The 26300-nt window shown below is 32.1% G+C and overlaps 1 protein-coding gene across 1 annotated transcript in view; it reads left to right on the top strand.

The window, feature by feature from the left end:
- Positions 1-26300, top strand: part of LOC128163968 (uncharacterized) — a 51913-nt gene that overhangs the window by 10745 nt on the left and 14868 nt on the right. The window contains exon 2 of the mRNA XM_052827673.1: positions 19278-19439. Within this exon, the coding sequence (XP_052683633.1) occupies positions 19278-19439 (162 nt within the window). The remainder of the gene's footprint in view (positions 1-19277; positions 19440-26300) is intronic.

Raw genomic sequence — 26300 nt, forward strand, 5'->3', positions numbered from 1 at the left:
ATTGCCAAAAACATAAAGAAAAAATTGTTTCAATATCTCTTGAAATAAAAAAGCTGTCCCTGGAAAAAAAGAGAAGAAAAATAATAATAACTAGTAGACTAATTGTTCTCGAACAATTAGAGGTCTTTCCACCTTATTGTTTTTTATGTTTGAAATAAGATTGCTTCAATAGAATAACGTATTTTTTATGTGTTACTTCATAAAAAAAGTGTCAAACGGTTAAGTTTGCAATTTTTTAATGCTTGACCTTGTCCTTTGACCTTCATGTCATTTTCATCTGACAAGGTAGACGCTTCAATACCAAATGGTCCGATGTATCTATGATTATTGATTCAAAAGTTTTTTGTGTTTCTTTATTGAATGTTCGAAACCTTCAGGGGCAATAACTGCTAGAAAAGGACTTTGGACCCTGTCGGTATGAATAAATTGGAGAAGAGTCTAAGTATACTGAATACATTAGTAAAAGTTTCAAGTCTCTATCTCTAATGGTTAATGGGGAGTTGCAATAACAAGCATTTTGTACAATAAGGGCAATAACTCTATAATTGTTACATGGTAAGGGTCAAAGGGTTATATTTTGAAAAGTCTTAAGATGTCCTACTCGACCATGAAAAAGTTTTTCTCTACCATCCTAAACAAAAGAGATACAAAAACTCATTAATTAAGAGATTTTCAAATGACCTTGACCTTTGACCTTTATGTTATTTTGTTTGGCCAAGGTAGATGCTTCCATCCCAAGTGGTCCGTAGTCTCTATGATAAGTAATAAAAAAGTTTGAAGTGATTTTATGGAAATGTAAATACTTTCAGGGGCAATAACTTCTAGATGTGGACCTCAGATCTTTTCGGTATGAATAGACCGAAGAACCGTCTTTGTGTACTGATGACATTGTTAAAAGTTTCAAGTCTCTATCTCTTATGGCTTCAGAGGAGTAGCGATAACAAACATTTCGTACAATAGGGGCAATAACTTTGTGTTTATTCAAACGTATGAGCCGAGGGGCTATATTATAAAATGTCTTAAGATGTCCTAATACATCCATGAACAAGTTTTTCTCTACCACCCTTAACAAAAGAGATCTAAAAACTCATTAATAAACAGATTTCTAAATGACCTTGACCTTTGACCTTTACGTTATTTTGTTCGGCCAAGGTAGACGCTTCCATCCCAAGAGGTCCGAAGTCTCTATGATAAATAATAAAAAAGTTGGAAGTGGTTTTATGGAAATTCAAATACTTTCAGGGGCAATAACTGATAGAAGGGGGTCTCGGATCCATTCGGAATTAGTAGATTGAAGAACCCTCTAAGTGTACTGAAGACATTGGTAAAAGTTTTAAGTATCTATCTCTTATGGTTTCAAAGGAGTAGCGATAACAAGCTTTTCGTACACAAGGTCAATAACTTTGTAAGTTCTGGGAGTTATCAAGCAAAGGGTCATTTGGTACCATAACTTTTAATGGCCAATAACATAAAGAAAAAAATGTTTCAATATCTCTTGAAATAAAAAAGCTGTCCCTGGAAAAAAAGAGAAGAAAAAAAATAAGAATAATAAAAAACATAAGAAATACAATAGGTCTTTCACCTGAAAGGTGGAAAGACCTAACTAGTAGACTAATTGTTCTCGAACAATTAGAGGTCTTTCCACCTCATTGTTTTTTATGTTTGAAATAAGATTGATTCAATAGAATAAAGTAATTTTACTGCGTTACTTCATAAAAAAAATGTCAAACGATTAAGTTTGCAATTTTTTATTGCTTGACCTTGACCTTTGACCTTTATGTCATTTTCATCTGACAAGGTAGTCGCTTCAATACCAAGTGGTTCGATGTATCTATGATTATTGATTTAAAGTTATTTGTATTTTTTATTGAATGTTCGAAACTTTCAGGGGCAATAACTGCTAGAAAGGGACTTTGGACCCCGTCGGTATGAATAGATTGAAGAAGCGTCTAAGTATACTGAATACATTAGTAAAAGTTTCAAGTCTCTATCTCTAACGGTTAATGAGGAGTAGCGATAACAAACATTTTGTACAATAGGGGCAATAACTCTATAATTGTTACATGGTAAGGGTCAAAGGGTTATATTTTGAAATGTCTTATGATGTCCTACTACATCCATGAAAAAGTTTTTCTCTTCCATCCTAAACAAAAGCGATACAAAAACGCATCAATAAAGAAATTTCCAAGTGACCTTGACCTTTGACTTTTATGTCATTTTGTTCGGCCAAGATGGACGCTTCTATCCCAAGTGGTCCGAAGTTTCTATGACAAATAATGAAAAAGTTGTAAGTGATTTTAAAGATATGTAAATACTTTCAGGGGCAATAACTACTAGAAGGGGGGCTCAGATCCCTTCGGTATGAATAGACTGAAGAACCCTCTAAGTGTACTGAAGGCATTGGTAAAAGTTTCAAGTTTCTTTCTCTTATGGTTTCAGAGGAGTAGCGATAACAAGCTTTTTAGTCAAAAGGGGCAATAACTCTGTAACTATTTAAAAAAAGGAGCCAAGGGGATATATTTCAAAATGTCTTAAGATGTCCTATTACATCCATGAAAAAGTTTTTCTCTACCACCCTAAACAAAAGAGATCTAAAAACGCATTAATTAACAGATTTTCAGATGACCTTGACCTTTGACCTTTATGTCATTTTGTGCGGCCAAGATACACGCTTCCATCCCAAGTGGTCCGAAGTTTCTATGACAAATAATAAAAAAGTTGGAAGTGATTTTATAGATATGTAAATACTTTCAGGGGCAATAACTACTTAAAGGGTGGCTCAGATCCATTCGGTATGAAGAGATTGAAGAACCCTCTAAGTGTACTGAAGACATTGGTAAAAGTTCCAAGTTTCTATCTCTTATGGTTTCAGAGGAGTAGCGATAACACGCTTTTTGTACACAAGGGCAATAACTTTGTAAGTTCTGGGAGTTATCGAGCAAAGGGTCGTTTGGTACCATAACTTTTAATGGCCAATAACATAAAGAAAAAATTGTTTCAATATCTCTTGAAATAAAAAAGCTGTCCCTGGAAAAAAAGAGAAGAAAAAAAATAAAAAACATAAGAAATACAAAAGGTCTTTCACCTGAAAGGTGGAAAGACCTAATAATAAAAAACATAAGAAATACAAAAGGTCTTTCACCTGAAAGGTGGAAAGACCTAAATATATAAAACAAAAGACAGCACTGTTCCGATTTCTCGGTATTAAAGCCCCAAAATTCGAGTCTATTATTTTAATAAAGTAGTAGAGATACATGTACAATAATTTTAATAATATCGAAATTAACATTTTCTGCATTAACAAAGATCATGCTAAAGCCTGTTGTCGCACGTAGGAGCATCGCAGGTAAATGTAAAATATTAACTAAGTGAAAATACTGAAATATAAAGATCTTTAAGGATTTGATTAATAAAACAAAGGAGGAAAATTCATATAATGTAACAGTGCTTAATTATTGACGTATGACGGCGACACACATGGACTTCGCATGCTTCTACCTAAATGTAGTCTAAGCGTGCGAAGCGTCTGTTCAAAATAAACACTAATCATTGAAGACGTGATAACTCTCCACGACCAAGTGCGGGGAATGGGTTACGTAAATACATTACACAAAGCTTATGTTCTAAAATGTTTCAGTAATTGTATGCTAATTATAATGTAATCAAATACTCAATGGTTTTGTTTTTACTTCTTGTGTTAAATGAACACGACATATCTCCAAACGAGTTAAGAAAAAAGCACATGGCACTATTAACGTATTTTGATAAATTTGTAGATTTCAATGTAAACAAGAAAAGTATTGATTGCGACTTTAAAACACTATTATGCTCAGGGAGTTATTGTCTATTTGCAAAATGAAGGCGGATATACATGTTTTCATGTGAAGCTTTAAACTCTCATATTATGCAATATCCAAACAATACAAAAATTACAATTGGATTGATAAGATAATGAAGAACAACTTTTCCAGCGACAGCATTATCGAAATATTTACCGTTTTTTAGTTATAAACCAAAGACTTTTCAGGTACCTAGATCCGTTTTTTATAGGGCCAGTCACTTTTATATGGTCTCAAATGAAAGCCCTTAACATTTTGCACAACGTTTGATCATTATGTATTTAAGACATATTTCAAAACATATTTCAAATAGTGACGAAGCTAAAACATGAGTAAAATTTAGCTTTTTTTTAAGCATATATTTCGATTTAATAATTCGAGTGATATAATAATACAAAAATCTGAGGACAATATTCAAAATGTCAATATTAAAGATTTTAAACTTTAAATTATTTGCTACAGACCATTTCGGAACCTTTGTCTGGAAACGAATGCCCCTAAAATTTTAGAAAAAGGAGAATAACTCAAAACCAAAAGATGCAATTTCAATTTTTTGTGCTCTACAAAACTTAATTTTATTTACAATATACCATGAAAGTTTAAATGAAATCGAATGACAAACAAATTAGTTATTAAGGTTTTAAAAACGCCTAGAAGAAGAATAACAACTAGAGCAAAGCTCGTTGCAAAGCAACGAGTGGGTCTTCCGTTAATGTCGGAAGTAAAGCTTGAAGTTACTGTAAGAAGCAGAGCTCTTAAACCAATGACAAGAGTAACTAAAATTAAAAAAAAAATCGAATTATTCCTGGTACGACTTAACAAAATCTGAATGATTTAAAGTACGACTTAACAAAAACCTTCCTGATTTCAAGAACGACTTAACAAAAAAATCCGAATGTGTTCAAGTACGACTTAACAATTATTTTTGGTACGAGTTAATTTTACTTTGAACATTACGCTATTTTTTTAACCAAGGACGCGGAATCAAAATTTCCGGAAAAATCCATTTTTAAACCCCGATATCTCTATAATGCATCGTTCGATTTTCAAACGGATTTCAGTTTCGTATTCAGCATAACCAACTCTACAAAACTCGTAAACATTTAAAATTGAAACGAAAAATTCAAAAATTTAAAAACACTTCCGGTTTGGACCGCAAGTGACGGAAACTAATTCAAGCCTTATGTCCAAATAAAAACGATCAATGCTTCAACACAGAAAATTCCAAGTCTCTATCTTGAAGCGTTTTTGATAAACGCCCTGGGCAAAATCACTTTTTTAAAATTTAAAAATTGACGTAACGTAAAAACGGACGTGACGTTGTAGTTGAAAATGTAACATCTTTGGGGCACGGTGATGCTTCATAATCCCTGAAAGTTACGCTATTTTTTAAACCAAGGACGCGGAATCAAAATTTCCGGAAAAATCAATTTTTAAACCCCGATATCTCTGTAATGCATCGTCCGATTTTAAAACGGTTTTCAGTATTAGATTCAGTTTAATAAGTTCTACAAAACACATATTCATTTTTGATTTGATCAGAAAATTTATTTTTTCGAAAAATTTGTTTCACTTCCGGTTTCGACCGGAAGTGACAGATTTTCTTTTTCAGCCTTATTACAGAGGTAAATTAACCAAGTCATAACCATTGAAAATTTCAAGTCTCTATCTTAAAACGTTTTTGAGAAAAGCCGCGGATAAAATGACTTTTTAAAATTTTTAAAAATGACGTTACGTCAAAACGGAAGTGACGTTGTCAAGAAAACTTTAACATCTTTGAGGGATAATAGTTTCACATGATCTCTGAAAGTTTCATTAAAATCAGTTCGAAACTTTTTGAGTTATAAAGCCGAGAAGGAGTCAGAAAAAAAAAAAAAGTATGATAATAATAAAAAGAAACCAAAGAATAACAAGAGGGTCTTCCGTTGAAAACGGAAGACCCTAATAAAAAGAAACAATAGAATAACAAGAGGGTCTTCCGTTGGAAACGGAAGACCCTAACAATAGAATAACAAGAGGGTCTTTCGTTGGAAACGGAAGACCCTAAAAAGAAACCGAAGAAAAACAAGAGATTCTGATGGTAATTCTTCATTATTAGGGTCTTCCGTTTTCAACGGAAGACCCTAATAATGAAGAATTACCATCAGAATCAGTACAAGGTCTTCCGTTGGAAACGGAAGACCTTAAATATTTCAGTTCCTTTTTCAGACAAATGAACATCCATGTCAAACAACAACTCATCATTGTGTTAAATGTATATGGGTATTTAATGTAGCCGCCCCCATTTCTAACAAGCTCAGCTGCAATTGAGCTGTTTAACCTTTTGAAAGATTTATTCATGGCATTGACACCTTCAGAGTATGTCAGTTTCCTTCCAGGTACTAATTGTGACCATATATTTTTTTTTTATCAGGAAAAGTAGCTGAATTTTCCCTAAAATAGTTTTGACATTCTCAATTAACTCTTTCAACTTTGTTTTGCCTATGTCATTAGCAGCACAATGTAGTATCACATGTAGTATGGGGGTTGTCATTAACTTTCAACAAAGTTTAACATCATTATACATGTCTGTCCAAATCATACCACCTTTTCCTTGCCACCACATATTTATCCCTTGTTTCTGAAGACCCAAGGACACTCCACCTGGCCTACCTATATCTCTGGCTCTAACAATGATTTTTTTGACTTTAAAAGAACCCACAAACCAAGCTTCAATTTCTGAAAAAAATATATTTCGTAAAATGTGACCGTGATTAAGACCATTACATTGTTAAGGTGGAATATCCCTCTGATAAGAGACATAGCTTCTATAGAAAATAATATCACTTCGTTTCTGTTAACTTACAATTATTAAGGCATGTAGCAACAAGGGAGGCGGTCCTGGGCCCCATTTATTTATATTCAAATATAGAAAAAGAACATTTGAACAGAACAAAGTGAACACCAACTTTCAGGGGGAAAAATTAAAGAACTTTTACCAAAAACTGCACGAAGCGAATCATTTTGATCAAATTTTTATGGGGCAATATCTGCATGAATATCCCTCTCCTTTCCCCGAAATGGATTAATTTTTTTTAAAAATAAAACTAAATTTTATGTACTAGCTTGAAACTTACAACATTTAAAATTTTCAAAATTGAATAAGGATTCTCTTTTCTGAGAGAGCAGATATGGAACAACAGAAATTAAAAAAAAAACAGTGTCACATTTTCTTCCAGACAATATATCCCTATACTGAGAACATATCAGTAACTGGAAGATCATTCATTTGATCCCGTTTTTGTGTTTTAATAAAATGTTCTGGTTTACATTTGTAGCATATCTAAAAAATATGGATTTTTTTACTATTATTTTATCCAAATTTAAACATAGAAAACCTTTTCTGAAAAATTAGAAACTGGCAATTTATTATGTACTGTATGTAAAACCTTCAATGATAAAAAAAGATAACTTTTGCTGATTGAAGCAATTTTAATAATTTTGTTACAAACCTAAACAACAAAGTGCTATTCTGAACTAAAATCAGCGCTTCATTATGTTTTCTAATATGAATTGGCAATGTTTATAACTAAATATTATTTTCATATACAGTTAATTTATTTTGTTATCAGGTTATAAAATAAGCTTTGAAATATGTAAGCATTTCTTCTTATATATTCATTCTATGTAAATTAACTAAACTAGGGAAAGAAAACAAGGTCAAGGTCACTGGCAGAAAAAATGCAAAATTAGATTCCGGTCAATTATCTTCATTATGGAGAAGCATTAAATGTTCTTACTTCACACAAAGATTGCTTATGACCTAAGGGTGTGTCATTACCTTGACCCAAGGTCATTAGGGAAAGGTCAAGGTCACTGGCAGAAAAAATGCAAAATTCGTGTCCAGTCCATATATTTCTTATGGGGAAACATTGGAAGTTTTTACTTCACACAAGGATTGCTTATGACGTACGGGTGTGTCATGACCTTGACCCAAGGTCAATTGAGGAAGTTCTAGGTCATTGTTTAAAAAATGCTAAATTATGTCTGTGTTATGTCTTGTATTAATGGAAATATTAGAAGCTAAAATTTGACACAAAGCTTGCCTGTCTCATAAAACTTTTCTTAGACTCTCATCCCTTTTTCTCTGAAAATGGCCTGCCCCGATGATTTATTTTTTAGGGAAAAAAATGTGTGGAAAAAAAATTTCGGAAAAAATCCGGCTCAGTATACAAATAATTCAAAATGTTTAAATATTAAATTTTTCTTAGCGGGGGGGGGGGGGGTATCATTTGTGAGCTTGCTCACAGTACCTCTAGTTGCAATTTGTGTCATTCGATTGATTTAATGAATAAGTAAAGTAAAACCAACAAAAAAATATGCAAAATTATATAGAATGAATTTATAAATACACGCATGCATGTATACATGCGTTTATTGCATATGTTGCTTATATAATGATTTCCTGAACACTGAACACACTATGAAATCTCGCTCCATCTCTCTCCCGCTCTCTCTCTAACGTACGAATATTTTAGTATTCGAATACGAACTACTATAGTTAACACGCAGCTAGAAGCTAAATGTACACCAAGCGTCTAAAAATTACTCATGTATTTATTTCTCGGTTTAATGCCTATGGATCTAAATAATTTGAAATTCGTCACTTTATGATTGTCTTCTAACTGATTGGAAGTCAACGATTAAAAAAAGACAATGTACCTTTCCTTTCTTTATGTATGTCTATATACAGATAAACAGATACAAAATTTAATTTTTTGTCTGTCAGCGATTAAGAAAAACCTTCGAAGTTTACACACGAAACTATACAAACGACCGGGTGAATGCGATAAGATGTGAAAACTGACCAACCGTGTATGTGTGTTATAACCTAAGAATAAACAGATATAAACATCAATCGGCGAAAGAGTATAAAATGAATCATTTACTGCATATATTTTGACGATATTAAATTTTTCTTTTTTTTCATCAAGGGAAGTAAACTCTTTAAAAAATGTTAAGGTCCAAAATGACTGGTTTTTTATAGTTTGTGAGTCATGTGAATTGGGTTCATTTCACTCTTATTGTTATCTAGCAATACATTTTTAATTAGTTTAAAAAGTTTCAAAATTAAATAATAAATTCCCTTAATTATACGAGGGTTGTTCGGAAATTATTGAGACATTTACTCTTATTTCATTGGGGGGAAATATAAACCCTTGAAATTTCACCAAACGTATACCAAGCTAGAGTTTATCAATGTAAGAAATTTCTCGCCCATAGCATGATAAGATAATTCCTGGAAACTGACCAACAAAGGAAAGTTAGAATTAATTCTTCATTTCTCATTTTTTGTTTATATTTCAAGATGTCAACATTCGCATATTCTCTCCATTCTTGATTTTGTTGAAGAAAAAATCGGGTCATTTCTAACCGAAAGTCAAATTACCGTCAAAGGTATCCTACAGTGATTTTGTGTAAATATTTTAAAATTGTTGACATCAGTAAGTGTGTAAAAAGTATTTGATATTTAGTAATTTTGGCTGGATTCTAGCGAAAGAATTAGTGAAGCAAGACGATAAACTGAAGTTCTTTATCCCTTGCCATCGTATTTTTTGGTTAAAGCAATTGGATGTCCTTAAAGGTCTTTTTACCTTTATTACCTTTTTGCTTGGTAAATGTATTTGTACCATAGCCGTATTTTAACTCGAACACTAATGAAACTTATAATAAATAGCAAAATGAACATACATAATTTGATTTCTTTTATTATAAAATGTAAGTTTGCAGACGCTTAGATAGACGATGTTTTAGTTTTCTTATTCTCCGAGTTTATGCTTGCGCCGGATACCCCGACCACTGATTTATTTATCTATCGTTGTAAATAAAATATTGAGTATTTTTAAATATTACTTTGCTTAATTATTTGTTAAGGTTTCTTCATTGTTCGTGACAATTTTCACCCTAATTTGTCGCTTAGATGGGGAGAAATCCGAGTTGTCTCAATAATTTGAATACATTAAAGAATATATCATTAATTGTGATCGAAACATTCAAAAACGATGAAAATTAGTAAATGATAAACACGTTATAAAAATTTCACGACCCGTTGCATTCTTCTCTATGTACTTAATGTTAATGCTATATAGATTAAAGTAAAAATGAATATCAAAAAAAGATCATACTAAAGATATTAAGAAAGATTTAATTTTTCAAATCAGTGGTACAGTGGCGAACAGTGGGACACTGTGCTGGTCAGTGTTCTGTATAGTACCATAAAATTGGGTACATTGCTGGTCAGTACCATGTACAGTGACGTTCAGTAGGGTTAAGTGGAAGTTTGTAGACTGTACAGTGGCGTACAGTGCTGGTCAGTAGAAATGTACAATGAGGTACAGTGGCAGTCAGTGAAAGTACACTGAGATGCAGTTAAAGTATAGTAGATGTTCAACAATGTCAGCCAATTTTCGGTAAAGAAGCATTATAATTTATGATTTTATATTTGAAGTGATAGATTTTGCTTATTATACCCCCCGAAAACGAAGTTTGGGGGGTATATAGGAATCACCTTGTCCGTTCGTCCGTCTGTCTGTTCAAAATTCGTGTCCGGTGCATATATTTCTTATGGAGAAACATTGGAAGTTCTTACATCACACAAAGATTGCTTATGACCTAAGGGTCTGTCATGACCTTGATCCAAGGTCATTTGGGCAAGGTCAGGGGCAGAAAAAGTGCAAATTCGTGTCCGGTCCATATCTTTCTTATGGAGAAACATTGGAAGTTCTCAATTCACACAACGCTTGCTAATATCCTAAGGGTGTGTCATGACCTTGACCCAAGGTCATTTGGGCAAGGCCAAGGTCACTGGCAGAAAAGTGCAAAATTCATGTCCAGTCCATATCTTTCTAATGGACAAATATTGGAAGTTCTTAATTCACATCAAGAATGCTTATGACCTGAGGGTGTGTCAAGACCTTGACCAAAGGTCAATTGAGGAAGTTCAAGGTCATTGTTTAAAAAATGCTTAATTTCTGTCTGTGTCATGTCTTGTATTTATGGAAATAACTAGAAGCTTAAATTTGACACAAAGCTTGCCTGTTTCAGGCCACATAATTTTTTTTAAAGATTCTCATCCCCGTCTCTCTGAAAATGGTCTGCCCCGATGTATTTATTTTTAAAAGAAAAATGTGGGAAAAAAAATTTTGGAAATGAATCGGGCTCAGTATACCAATAATTTAAAATGTTTATATTAAATGGCTGCTTGACATGTGGAATTTTGTTTGATTCGAGTCATGTTTGTTAACATAAGTATGCAAATGTCCTCATGCATTAACAGTTAACTTGAAGTAAAAGTACTGTAGTTAATGACTTGCAACTCTCTTATTTTCAGGGGTTATAAATACGGGTGATGCAACAACATACTGTGCATTGGAAATAACAATAACGATGTTTATTACTTTGAATCCTGATATTACAGTTCGTTAAAAACAGGTTATTAACTAACTGTAATAACTGCAATAAATTTTTTAATATTATTATAAAACCTGTCTATAGTATCTTGAAAATTAAATAGATCCTCTACATAATCTACGGTAGTAAGTTGGTCAAAGGGTTGGACAAATACCCCAAATACACGGAAGTAGAGACTGATTTGATTGATATTGAAATTAAGCTAATACAAAACAGAAATATTTATCCAGAAAAAGATTAATACATAGGAATGTATAGAGAAAAGCTTTAAAAATCTTCTTTTTAAAAACTATTAGGTCAGCAGAGCTTTAAGGGGCATGGTCACGATTTTGGTCAAAAATTATTTTTTTGATTTTAATATTAACAATGTTTCAGAAAGGCATTTTAATAGGCAACCGAAATTTGAGTCTCATTTGTTGAGTTATAAGAGAGTTACATAGCTTGAATTTTAGGTAGGCAAGTATACAAGAAATATTAAATTTAAATTTCATTGAGCACTTCCGTTTGTCCGTTTCCTGTCCCGAGACAAAATAAACCTTATTTCGACGAAATCTCAGAAACGGTAACGATTTGAACAACCAAACTTCGTGAGGAGATAGACCTATGTATGTACATGTGTTTACAATTTTTTGCTTTATCCGGCGTAACTTACGGTCGTCACAGGAAGTACACCAAAATTTGATTTAAAAAAAAATATTTCTGTTTTTTTGCATGGAAACACAATTTTAGCAATAAAAATACGAAAGGTCTTGAACACATGATTGAATAAATGATAAAATTCTATTTCAGGTGAGACATCTCAAATATTTAAGGGAGTTTTCTTTTATAAAAATGTTTTGTACCTGTGAAATCTCAGAAACTGTAAGAGATCGAGATACAAAACTTTTATGGATGATAGACACTTGATTGGAACATGTGTTTAACGGGTTTCATTTGGTCGTCCGTCACTTCCGGTTCTAATTGGAAGCGTTCAAGCAAAAGAATTCTTTTATAATTTAAGATTTTTGAAAAAACAATTTACTCCTTGTGAGGAAAATTAACGTACCGTAGGTAAATGTACTAAAATATCTTCTTTTAATTTTTTAATCACTTCCGTTTGTCATTTTCCGGTCCTTAGACAAAAACCCTTTATCAGCGAGATCTCATAACTAACAAAAACTTGAACATAAATGCTTTGAGGAAAGAAAGAACAATATATGAAGATACGTTAACCATGTACTGTTTGATCCGTCGTAACTTACTATCGTCAGAGCAAGTACTCAAAAATGACTATTTGTCTTCTGTCTCATAGAAATAGTTACTGGAAAATTCCATCACAGTATCTTTTTTTTCTTTTTTTTCTTTTACAAGAAAAATGCATGGTTTACACATCATATAATACATGAGGAACGGAAGACCTTTCTGTTATAGCAACATGAGTCGTTATTATTATTTGTTTTCCCCTTTTTGTCCACAATATTTCTCAGAGACGCCTGGACAGTTTGTTTTAAACTTTCAGCTATGATAGAAAAAGATTATATCTCGATGCTGTTTTTTTTCTTCAAAAATCATTTCCTGTCGTCCGTTTCCTGTCCCGCGACCATAATGCTTGTCACATCGAGATCTCAAAAACGACAAAAACGTAAGCATTCAGACTTTGCAGGATGATAGACCTATAGTTGTAGATGTGTTTAAACTGTTCTAGTGACTTCCGGTCGTAACTGGAAGCACTTCAAACAATATTTTTTTTACGCATTTAATTTACGCATTCAAATACCTTAGGTGGCTTTTAATAAATTTTGTACCACCGAGATCTCAGAAACTTTGAGTGATGAAGACACGAAACTTATATGGATGATAGACGTTTGATAGAAGATGTGTTTAACTTGTTGTTTATTCTGTTGACCATCACTTCCGGTCCTCACTGGAAGAGTTCAAACAAATTAAGTTGTTTTTAAGTTAAACTGATTTTCTTTGACAATTTTAGTTGAATTAATAATCAATAAAGAACGTTGTCTAATATTTAAAAGATATTACCCTTTTATTCCATTGAGCACTTCCGTTTGTCCGTTTCCTGTCCCGAGACAAAAAATCTTGACTACACAAGATCTCAAAAGTGGTAACGACTTAAATAACTAAATTTTGTGGGATGATAGACCTATGTTTGTAGAGGTTGAAACTATTCTGTTTTGTTTAGCGTAAATTCTGGTCGTCACCGGAAGCACTTCAAATTTTCTTTTACCTTTTTTAAGTTGTTTCACATACAATGAATATAATTATAGTATTATTCCTAACATAAGTCGTTAAAGCGATGTTTAACAAAAACATTCTACTTCCAGTGAGATATCTCAAATGTCTCAAAGCCTTTTAAAACCAAATTTTGTACCCGCCAGATACCAGAAACTTCAAGTGAAACGTTCATGACTAATAGACATTTGATGAAAAATGTGTTAAACGTGTTTCATTTTGTCAACCGTCACTTCCGGTTCTCACTGAAAGGGTTCAAACAAATCACGGTGTTTATAAGTTTAACATTTTGTCTTGAAGAGTTTTAGTTAGCATTATAAACAATGTTTGATAGTCAAATACTCGAAAAATACTTCTTTTTAGTTTCATTGATCACTTCCCGTCGTCCATTTCCTGCCCCGAGATAATAGACCTAGTATTTATGAGATCTCTAATCAAAGACGAGAACAATCAAACTTTGTTGGATGATATACATGTACATATGTATGTAGATATGCTAAACATTTTCTTCTTAAATCAACGTAACTTTCGGTCGTCACAGAAAATCCTTTTAAAAAGTGTTTTTTTTTTATTCATTTTCTATGTTTAACATGGTAAGTCCTGGATATTGAATGTATTTTTTACTTGGAAGAAGCATTCTGTTTTTTTCAAATATTAAGACTGGTTGATTAAAACAAAAAAGTGCGTGAATTGAAACAAGTCTTGCAAAAAACAGAACACATTACAACCGCTCTTAGAATCCCAGGCAAAACAAAAAAGCCGCGACCAAAAATAGTCAAAGTGCTAAATACAAACTCCAAGTCAAAAGTCATGAGAAAAAGATAAGAGATTAGAAAAAAAGGACACGGAATCAAATTTGTGGACGATGTTACCAGACAAAACTCGGAGCTCATGGATCATCACCACTCTAATCAACAACGATGATATAGCGTCCACCTGGTATTTTAACGGATCGGTATTTGGGAAGTTGAAGAGCAATGAACGTCGTGGGAAATTCGACATCTTCGATGAAATTGATGAAAAAGTGAAATTTTTCATGAAGTGATTCATATACCAGTGTCTTCTACTTGTGTTTGGCGTTTTTCTTTTTTCCGAATTCAGTAAATGTGTATGTTCATATATTTCCGGAACTTCTTGAAGCCGTTCGGGTTCTACAAACTTTTTACGGAATTTCGTGTGCCGTTCGTCCATAAACTTTCCTATACATGTTTCCTAATGGACTTCCGATGTCGTGTTATTTGCATGAGTAACGAATCTACTTCAGTATTTGGTACATTTTGGTAGTTTTATACTAAGTTAATGTCATTTAAGATCATTTTCTGTTTTATTTACGCTTTTTTTCTCTTTAGTTTCTGTTTTGTATGAATGAGTAGAATGAATGTAAACCTAGATTTGATTTTTGACCTTGGTTGATACAATTAAGATCGCAAATGTAAATTGTCAAGGTCTTGGCACTCCATCTAAGAGACGGGATGTTTTAAACTTTTATAAATCTAAGGGCTACTCAATTATATGTCTTCAGGACACACATTTCACTCCAGAACTTGAAACTCCATGGGGATATAAATGTGTTTTTAATTCTTTCTGCTCTAGTTCAAGAGGGGTTGCTGTTCTTTTCAATAAAAATTTTGAACTTCGATTACATAAAGAAAAAAAAAGATGAAGGCAACTTGTTAGCATTGGTTTTGAGTATCGATAATAATAGAATCACTTTAGTCAATATCTATGGGCCTATCTCAGAATTGTCCAGATTTTTATGATAAAGTACGAGAATGTTTTTTGGAACTTGATAATGATTTTTTTTAATTTTATGTGGTGATTTTAACATAGCCCTCAATGAAACTCTTGACACCCATAATTACTCTCATGAAAATAATCCCAAAGCAAGAGAAAAGCTACTAGAAATTATGAGTGACTTGGGTTTGATTGACTATTATAGAATCCTTAAAGCAATATAAGCTGCATTTTTCATGTTGAATTTTTTTTTACTTAATTGTTCTTTTCTACTAAAATGACAAAAAATCATGGTTCTTAAATTTCTGTAAGAAATATGTTTGTGGAAAAGGCCGTTAAGAAGCCTTATTTGGAGCAAAATTGAATTATTGTCGTCCTGTAAAAAAATTGATTTGCTATATATTCCTTAGAAGAGAAATATTTCCTTTGACAAAAATTAATGATGTTTTCAAATCTTATTTATCATAAAAGTTTAAGTTATATGCAGACTTATCATACTAGCAGGTTTTAGCAGCAAAATAAAATTCTAAAAAATACAGCTCATATTGCTTTAATCCCGACAAGACAATTTTTACATGGAGAAGAAAAACCCCATTTAAACAAGGGCGTCTTGATAACATCCTTATTTCAGAAAATCTTTCAAATATTACTGAAACTGTTTCAATTAAATCAGGCTATAGATCAGATCATTCTGTTGTTGTGTATGAACTTAAATTTAATACTTTTGTGCGAGGAAAAGGCTGATGGAAATTTAATAATACTTTACTCGATGATAAAATATATGTTAAAAAAGTTAAAAAAAACTTATTCAGTCTGAGATCAATAACTCTATTGATTAGTCTGCCTTTTTAGACATCCTTCTCATAGAAATCAGAGGAATAACTATTTCCTATTCATCATACAGAAAGAGAAAAAAATGATAAAATTGAAAAAACATTTAATTTCTGGTATTAATGAATTAGAAAAAAGCACTGATTTTGACTTTTCAATGTTAGAAGAAAAATAAGCAACTCTAGAAACTTTAAGAAAAAAAAAATTACGAGGATATTTCATACGTTCTCGGGCGAAGTGGATTGACGTGGGTGAGAAACCCACAAAATATTTTTGTCATTTAGAATCCCGGAATTTTCTCAATAAAATTATTTAAAAAGTGTTTGTTTAAGAAGAAAAGATTTTATATAAACAATCAAATGTTATGGAAGAGGTTAAGTCCTTCTATGAAAGGTTGTTTAAAAATTCAGACTCAGAGCTTGTAGATATAGATATACAGTCTGTTGTCCAGCCTTTAGACATACCAACATTAGACAATATAACTGCTGACTTTCTAGATAGAGATATTAGTGAGAGAGAAATTTTAAATGTTTTAAAGGGTATGAAAAAAAAACACAAGTCTCCAGGAAGTGATGGTTGTACAGCTGAATTTTATAATTTTTTCTGGAATGATCTAAAAATATACATTACAAACGCTATTAATCATATCTTTGTGCATGGACAGTTGCCAGTGTCCTATACACTAGGAATCATATCATGTCTGCCAAAAGGGGATAAACCCAGGCAATTTTTAAAAAACTGGAGACTTATTACTTTACCTAATGTTTTATACAAGCTAATATCTGGATGCATCAGTTATAGAATAAATTCCACCTTAGACCTACTTATTTAAAATACACAAACAGGTTTCATACAGGGCAGACATATTGGAGAAAACACTAGATTTATATATGATCTAATGTCTTGCACAGAAATTAATAATTTGCCTGGTTTACTTATGCTTATTGATTTTGAAAAAGCTTTTGACTCTGTATCATGGCCTTTTCTTTATAAGGTGCTGCACTTTTTTGGATTTGGAAACAATATTATAAAATGGGTTAAAATTTTAAATACAAATTTTAAATCTTCAATCCTTCAAAGCGGCTTTCTATCGCAGCAGTTTGAAATACAGAGAGGTTGTCGTCAGGGTGATCCCGTAGCCCCATATCTGTTTATTCTCTGTACAGAAATCCTAGCTATACTTATAAAACAAAATAAGGATATGAAGTATTTTTGTCTATGATAGGGAACACAAAATTTCCCAATACGCTGATGATACGTCACTTATCATGGATGGTTCAGCTTCATCCTTGTTTAATGCTCTTGAAACTTTAGAATTATTCTCAAAAATATCTGGTCTGCAAGGTATTAGCTCAAAAACTAAAATTGTATGGTTTGGATCAAAACAACTCTCTTCTGAAGTTGTCCATCATTCTAGATGGAAACTAGATTAGGGGGGGGGGGGCACTGAATTTGTACTATTAGGTATTCATTTCTCAGTGGACTGAGAAAAAATTCCAGACTTAAATTATGACATTCAAATTCCCAAAATTGTTGCTTTGATTTAACAATGGGAAAGAAGAATTCTTACTCCCATTGGAAGAATTACAGTACTTAAGAGTCTTATTGTACCTAAATTAAACCATTTACTCATTTCCCTACCGAATCCTAAGAAAGATACAATTTCATTTTTGAATAATGAGTTTTTTGGATTTGTTTGGAAATCTAGAGTGTGACAAAGTCAAACGTTCAAAAGTGATCCAAAACTTTTGCACTGGAGGTTTGAAAAATTAATGTTAAATTTAAAAAAAAAAAATTTGCTTAAATGTTCTTGGATCAAAAGAGTGATGCTAGGGGGACAATCATGGATGAGCATTTTTAAAGCCGTCTTTGGTGACATAGGGGTTTGTTTTTTTAGAGTTTGGTGAAAATTGTATTAAAAAACTTATACAACAATGCAATAATATATTTTGGAAAAATGTTTTTGATGCTTGGCTTAATGTTATGAACATACACTCTAACCAAATTTCTGATTCTAACAATTATATAATATTTTCTCCAAAATGGCATAACTCAAACATTTAAGTAGAGAAGAAGTCTATGTTTTATAAAGAATGGTATAAAAAAGGTGTAAAAATTGTTAAAGACTTTTTACATGATGATGGGTCATTTTTATCAAAATCTGAATTTGAAAAAAGATTTCATTTGAACAAAGTATGTTTTATGCAATATAACAGCATAATTAGTGCTATTCGAAAGTTTGTTAAAGACTCAAATTTTTCAAAGGAGAACCATGTCAATATTGTTGGTCCTTTTCTACCCTTTTACTGTGTTGAATTACTTTTGTACAAGAAATGCACTAAACCTATTTATAACTTAATCAATACAAATGTCCAATGTATTTTTCCAAACTCAATCATTCGATGGAATTCAAAAAATGTCATTCGAGGCTACTCCGAACTAATTTTACAGGATATTTTCAAAGTATGTTTCAAAGTTACAACAGATACTACTGTACAGTGGCTACAATATAGAACTCTACATAGAATTCTTTCTGTAAAATCGTATCTAAAAAGATAAAAAATAGTTGATAATGATACATGTTCTTTTTGTAATAATGAAGTTGAAACTATTGAATATGTTTTCACATCCTGTTCCTTTGCTTTAGATTTATGGAGTAGTTTAAGTATGCATATATATCGTGCTGTTTCAAAAAGAATTGGCTTTAATGAGTATAACATATTATTTGGAGAGACTCCTCCTTCTAATTCCAACTTAGTCATCAACTTTTTGATCCTGTATACAAAACAATATATTTTTCAATGTCTGTACAACAAAAAGTTCCAATATTTGCAGGTCTACTATGTCACTTAAACCTTAGATATGAAATTGAAAAATATGTTGCTATAAGAAACTCTTCTTATGATAAACATAATGTATCAACTTGAATAGTTTTCTAGATTTATGAGATCATGACTTGTATGTATGTGTGTATAAATGTGTTATATGTATTATAAAATGAAAAACTGTAAATAAAAAAAAGAGAAGAAAAAAAAAAGACATGTTTATAAGAACAGAAGAAGACCTTTTTGTTGCTGTAGCAATTGCAACAAGAGTCTAGTTGTTAATTACTGTTAATTCTTTCCAAAGTATATATTTTATGAAAAATATTGTTAAAAAGCGATCAACACATAATTATTCCGTATAATATCATTGCAGCCTGGAAAGGTCCTATTATTCTGATGGCCACCACTGGTATTGCAGTTGGGGTTGTTGGAGAAGGACTTATTGTTTTAACGGCTTTACTGGAAAGATGTACGAAGAATTTCTATGTCCATCTTTGTGCGAAAATGATGTCAGTCACAACTATTTTATGCGCATGTGAGTAAAAACGATGATTGAATGTATGATATTTTGTACCGTTTCGTTATTACTTCAAAAATCAATGAAATTATGATAGTTACACTGTAATCATGATACAAATGTCATAAATGAAAGTGAAAGCCCCTTTAAAATGCGTAGTCTACTGTGTTTTTATATTCTACATGTACATGCACACAAAAAATTATTTTCATTTCAGTATACTTACATTTTCCAGTGTCTTTGCCTGTGATAACACTACGTATCGATTTTGTACTATATAACCCATAAAGCCAAATTGAGGCGCCAGCGGGGTTTGCTTATTTATATTTAAATATATAATCGTATGATGGTTTAAAATTGTATAAATATAAGTAATAAGGAATCATTCTTTGAATATTATTATTTCGGTCGGGGCGTGATCAAATCTATCATAAGGCCCTTCGGGCTTTATTGGATTTGATCACGCCCCGACCAAAATTATCACCTCATAATACTCAAAGAATGATTCCTTATTCCTTATTTAGATGAATGTTTCAAAAACTAAAATTTTATATAAATTGTCAATGTAAACGTTAGTTTATATAAGCGGCCTTTTAATGGCAGTTCGACGAACATGGCATTCCATGCAGTTGCTAACGTGATTAATAAAATTAAATACGATGTATGTTTTATCAGTTATTATTTTTCTGTACCTTCAATAGTTTGAAAATATGACTATTAACGAGACGCTTGTTTACTCTCATGATCACAGTAAACCGTTTCTACTTTGCACTTTAAATCTGATGCATTTTATATCCATTTTGTATTTATATAAATTAATGGGTTAAGCAGCGGTGTAATTTCCTTAAGGTTGGCCGGATTTTATCAAACCTCGGAAAACTAACACCCTTGTAAACCGGCCATTTGTCCTGTCCGGCAGCCTTCCGGTTCAGAGAAGTTTTGCCAAATTTTTTTTAGGTTACCCAAGTCACTTATTAGTCCCCTACCGGTTTCACCGGAGGAGACTATAGCTTTCCTCTGCGTCCGTCTGTCTGTCTGTTCGTCCGTCCGTCTGTCTGTCCCACTTCAGTTTTCCACGCTTTTTTTTTTATGCGTTTGAGGAATAACATTTGCTGAACAGCTTCAAAATGTCAAACTACAGATCAAGTTTACATTTTTGTAGCGTCTGGTTGACATATTTTCGAGAAAATTAATTTTTTATAATCCAATTTTTTAATGTTCGGGTTCGGTGTGTAATGAATAAACGAGGAAAGTATGTCGTCAGTAATAATATTGTGCATTACTTGGACCATTCCTTTTATTGTTTCTAACAAAACAAATAAGTTCTCCAAAATAGTTTCAAGCATTGTGTTGTTAATTTAATCGAAAGGGTTTTTGGTATAACTACAATCGGGTTCGTTACCAGGTTGGTCTGTTGATTCGGGGTACAGAAGACGGTAGGAATGATATTCTTGATAACAGTGCATTGTTTCCACAAATTTCTACAAACCAGTAGGGGACGTGTATTGCTTATGCAATACTCTCAGAATGCTTGTTTAATCGGTCATCGTCCGTCGTCGTGCGTTATCAATTTTACATTTTTTAATTTACCTTGAAAAGTGCAATTTATTTTATTTTTAACTTAGAATTTTGGCCATATGTTTAATATGATAATGCAAAGTTTGTAAAGCGCAACTCTTCTTGAACATGGAATTGAGTGCAACTTTGTAGGCATGAAATTAGGACAACGAGCAGATGTGCATATTTACAGAAAATTCCGATTTCATTGTTTTTCTCGGAATTTCGGCCCTTTTGAACCTAAAGCTGCTTGGTCCGATTTTTTGATATTACAGTATAAATGTTTTTCCTATACAAACCATTTATCTTAGAAAGTTCACGACTTTCTCATATTTACATCAGCGGAATCAGTCTCTTTTCAAAATTAGAAATAATCAAAATAAATAAAAATAATTACGGGCCGCCGGAAGGCGGTCCGTTATTTGATACACATTTAAATATTGTTACTGCGTTTCTGCGGGATAGTTCTTTTTAGTAGAATTAAAACTATGCTTATTTTTATGAATTAAAAGTAAATTTGCATGTAGAAATATGTTTAATGCCTTTTAGAAATATCACATATTTTTTGTTTTACTCGTAATGAAAAGTAGGTCATACTTAGTAGATAGTCGTATTTGGCGTGTTTTTATCGAGACTATAATCTATTTGGAAAATTTTGGAGTTCTTCATTCTTTTCAAAACGGTATGCGGGACATACTAAAGACCTGAAAAACTAAAGACCTGAATGTCATTAAATTTTAGATAAATGATATATTTGAATTTCTATGTGCCGTGTCAAATAAATTGACTTTGCGTTTGTATTTATTATATTTCCATGTAAAATGTGGTAGAAAAATTCATGAAATGACATTATATCAATTATTTATGCTAGAAAATGACAGAATTGAAAATTTGAATTGACTGGAAAATTTGAACTTATCCATTTTTATTTTATTATGAGGTCCCTTGAAATCGTATATTAAACTAATGCACCAAGTTTTCATTCAATACAATGCAACAGAAAAAAAAACACCAAAATGGTTTGAAATACTTAATCTCCAAGAGAAATTTCAAATGATGAGTTGAACCTTGTATTGGAGTAATGTACAAATCAATGTGTTCTTCATTACTTCATACTTTGGCAATGATCATACAATTTCCGTTAGAAATGCTTACAGTAACGAAATCGATTCTTTATGATAATAGTAAAATGTTAAACTTCAAAACAAGTTGCTGAAAGTATATCATACAACAATTATATTTTTGCGGCCCATTTGACGCTTGCGTCAATATGATTTCTTGTTTCTTTTTGGGCAAACGAAAAAACAAACCGAAATGCATCACTGGAATATTTAGAAAAGGAAACCGTTTGGTTTCGTCCCCTGAATAATTGGGGTTATTCAACCCGCATGCTATGCATCGATTGTAAAGGAGGCAAACCTCAGAAATATTAGCGAACAAAACATACACATGTTTATTTGTATTTTGTCTGATCATTTCGACCTTTATTTAAAGCGATGTCAAAGTCGGAATACAACCATACCCGTCTCGTCGTCAGGGGTGAACTTTAACATCAGGCGAAATAACGCGGTACCCTTTTATGTCGTTTGTTTTGTTAGCAAATTTTGTACGTATTTTTCTTCCTTGACATTTGGCTTAATTGACTGGGAAAACTACTGCAATGTCTATTATTATACATATACTTAGCATAACCATCGTTTAAAAGCGTGCATAAAATTTGATATACATGTAAAATCGGACCAAGCAGCTTTAAAATTTTGGCCCTATGTTAAATAAATACTGGTCAAAATTTCTAACGCCCCAATTCTATAATTAATTTATTTAAAAAATACAAAAACATTAGTTTTAAGTCGCTGCCATCATCGTCTGCTGTTAAAAATCAACTGTTAATGTCAAAATATTGGACAATAACCGTATTTGTTGAAAAGCGTGGAGCGCATGTTCGAAATGTTTTTCGGTTGTGTCTTTTAAAACGACTCGATTTGATCGGTTTCATTCCTTAAGCTGATTATAAAACCAATTGAGTAAAATTCGACGCAAAGAACCTTCAAGATCAGTTGGTTGGGTCCAAGCAGAACGCGTTTCACGATTGATTTGTTTCCTTTCACAATGCTTGGTTTATTCACTTATAACCATTAAAAATGAAGTCCTTAACAATAATACAGCTATTTTAAATTCATGATATTGATTACAAAAAGCTATGTCTCAACGAGATTTCAGAAACAGTAAACACATGAACATCCAAACTTTGTGGGATGATAGACTTATGTATGTAAATATGTCCAAACTATTTTGTTTGAATCGTCCAATATCCGGTCGTCGTAGGAATTACTTCAAAACTTTTTTTCCATATTTTACTGTATATGAAACAAATATTTCAGTATAAAACCTTTCATATGTCCTATATGCAATGTTAAATAAATAATTAAAATTCTAGTTCCGAAAAGATATCTTAAATATCTCCGGTAACTTTCTTTTTTCAAGTTTTGAACTCGTGAGATCTCAGAAACGATAAGTGATCAAAACACGAAACGTTTATGTTTGACAGATGAGGTAAACATATGTCATTTTGTCAATTATCACTTCCGGTACTCCCCGAAAGGGTAAAAACAAATCAATTTTTTAATCAATTTAACTCTTTTTCTTTGACTGTTTTAGTTAGACTGATAAAAAAATGATATATATGAGATAAATTTACAAGAATTACATACTTTTTCGCTCACCTGAGCTAAAAGCTCAAATGAGCTTTTCTGATCACTCGTTGTCCGTCCGTCCGTATGTCTGTCCCTCTGTAAACATTTACATTACGAACTTCTTCACTATAACAAGTCGGCCAAATTTGGCACACAGCAACTTTATAAGAAGGTGAATATAAATTGCAAAAAGAAGGCAAGAGTTTATTCAAAGCAGAGAAAACCTCGAAACTGTAAAAAAGGGGGTGCATTCATAATAAATCTTCTCAAGAACTACTGAGTCAAAATAAACGTAATTTAGCATAAGAAATACTTGCAGAGAGGAAAAATTAATATAAATTGCAAAAATTAAGAGCTTTCTTTCAAGCAGCCCCATTTTGGGTGCATGTTGTCAATCCTACGAAGATCAATATGTTTGCTGTGCAACAATTTAAGTGCGAATGTAAACTATGAAACATGGAAGATATATTGGTGCCGAAACGATATTGTGAAGTAAATTAAGGTTAAAAATTTCAGCAGGTTTTCATTTTACTTGTGATAGTGGTTTTAACTTGTTATGATCTTCATTTCATTTTGCTTTTCAACTTTGGGAACGATTGTCTGTATTTAGTTTATCTGGTATTTGGAGTTTTTACGTATCGAATCAATCTTAGTAGAAACTTCGGTGAATAGGCAGTTGATTGTTTACCTGCGAAAATGATAAAATCTGATGCATTATCAACGTACTAAAAGACATTTCATTCATGATCTCTGAACAATCGTTGGGGTCGCAATGGCAATTAATTCAATGTGTTTTGTTAAAATGCTCAGCATTTTCTCGAACCCATTCATTTTAAACAGACATTATTTTCGTTGATGGAGATATGTAGGTATATGTATGATTATACTATGAATTTAAAAATAAATTGTGCCTTTTCTGATTAAGTGCATTTCCCCTCTGTTTTTATTGTTTCATAATTATGTCTCCCCTTTCAAAGGGGAGACATATTGTTTTTGTCGACTTTCTTATTCTTCTTCTTCTTATTAAGGTCTTCCGTTTCCAACGGAAGACCTTATTGTTTTTGCTTTGTTTCTTTTTCCCTATTATTATTTTTCTTTTTTTTTCTTACAAATTTTGTCCGCGCGAGTTCTCAGAAATGGCTCAGCCGATTTTCGTGAATCTTTCAGATCTGATAGATATTGTTCTGAACCTTATTGGAAATTTTTTATATTGATGACGTCATTTCCGTTTCCGATATATTACCGTTTTAGCGATTTTTTAAGGGTTAGATTGTCCATGCAACTCCTCCTAAACTATAAAAGATATTGAGTTCAAATTTTCAGGAATGGTAGACAAAAGATTGTAGTTGTGTATAATGTCAATAGTATCTGTCTGGATAAAAAGACGCCGAAGCTCGCCTGAACCCGAAATTTGATATTGAAAAAACGTTGTAATTTTTTGTGGTTTTCCTTGATTATCTCTTTTCTGAAAAATATTTTGTGAAGACATGTAAGATAAAAAAAATTTCGATTTACAGGACCTTTTCTTTGAAATCAGGAAAAAGGGGCTGGCCCCTCAAATAAGGGGACCAAAGGGCTCTAAAGACTTTAATCTGTAGCCTTTTACTGAGAGATATTTTGTGAAATGTTATAAAAGCAAATATGTTTATCTCACATTTATGTATCCAAGCAATGGTATGATTTTATTGTGTGTTACGTAACTAAGGGTTTTTAGGGGCCAAAAGTCCAAAATTTCGATCACCCATATCTCAGAAAGGAAAAATATTTTGAAATGCAGTTCAGAAGAAAAGTTGTTTAAAATGATGTTCTTAACAATATGCAACCTTCAAAATTTCGTTAAACGGCCCCTATAAGGACATAGGGATCGGCCCCTAAATTCTTCTTTCTCATACATCTAAAAAAAACGGTAACGAATTCCTAAACACTTGTTGAACAAAATTTGTTTTGAATTAAATGACCTTTCATTGAATATCAAGAAAAAGGGGCTGGCCCCTCAAATAAGGGAACCAAAGGGCTGTAAAGTCTTTAATTTGTAGCCCTTTACTTACATATATTTTGTGAAATGTTATAGAAGCAAATGTGTTTAAATTACAGTTATGTATTCAAGCAATTTAATGATTTTATCATGTGTTATATAATAAGGGGTTTTTAGGGGCCAAAAGTCCAAAATTTTGATCATTTTTATCTTTATAAGAAAGGAAACATATCTGAAATGCAATACAGAAGAGTTGTTCAAAATGATGTTCTTTACGATATGCAACCTTTAAAATTTTGATAAATGGCCCCTTAAGGGAGATAAGGGAATAACCCCTAAAACATTCTTTCTTATATATCTCCAGAACGGTAACGAATTTCTAAACATTTGTTGACAAAATATGTTCAGAATTAAATGTCCTTTCATTTGATATCAAGAAAAAGGGGCTGGACCCTTAAATTGTGGGATCAAAAGGTTCTAACTTTTTTTATCTGTAGCCCTTTACTGAGAGATATTTTTTGAAAAGTTATAGAAGCAAATATGTCTATCTTACAGTTATGTATCCAAGCAATGTAATGATTTTATAATGTGTTACGTAATAAAGGGTTTATAGGGACAAAACATCCAAAATTTTGATTACACATATCCCAGAAA

Source organism: Crassostrea angulata, chromosome 1 (assembly GCF_025612915.1).
Source record: "Crassostrea angulata isolate pt1a10 chromosome 1, ASM2561291v2, whole genome shotgun sequence".
In the NCBI taxonomy this organism is placed as follows: Eukaryota; Metazoa; Mollusca; class Bivalvia; order Ostreida; family Ostreidae; genus Magallana; species Magallana angulata.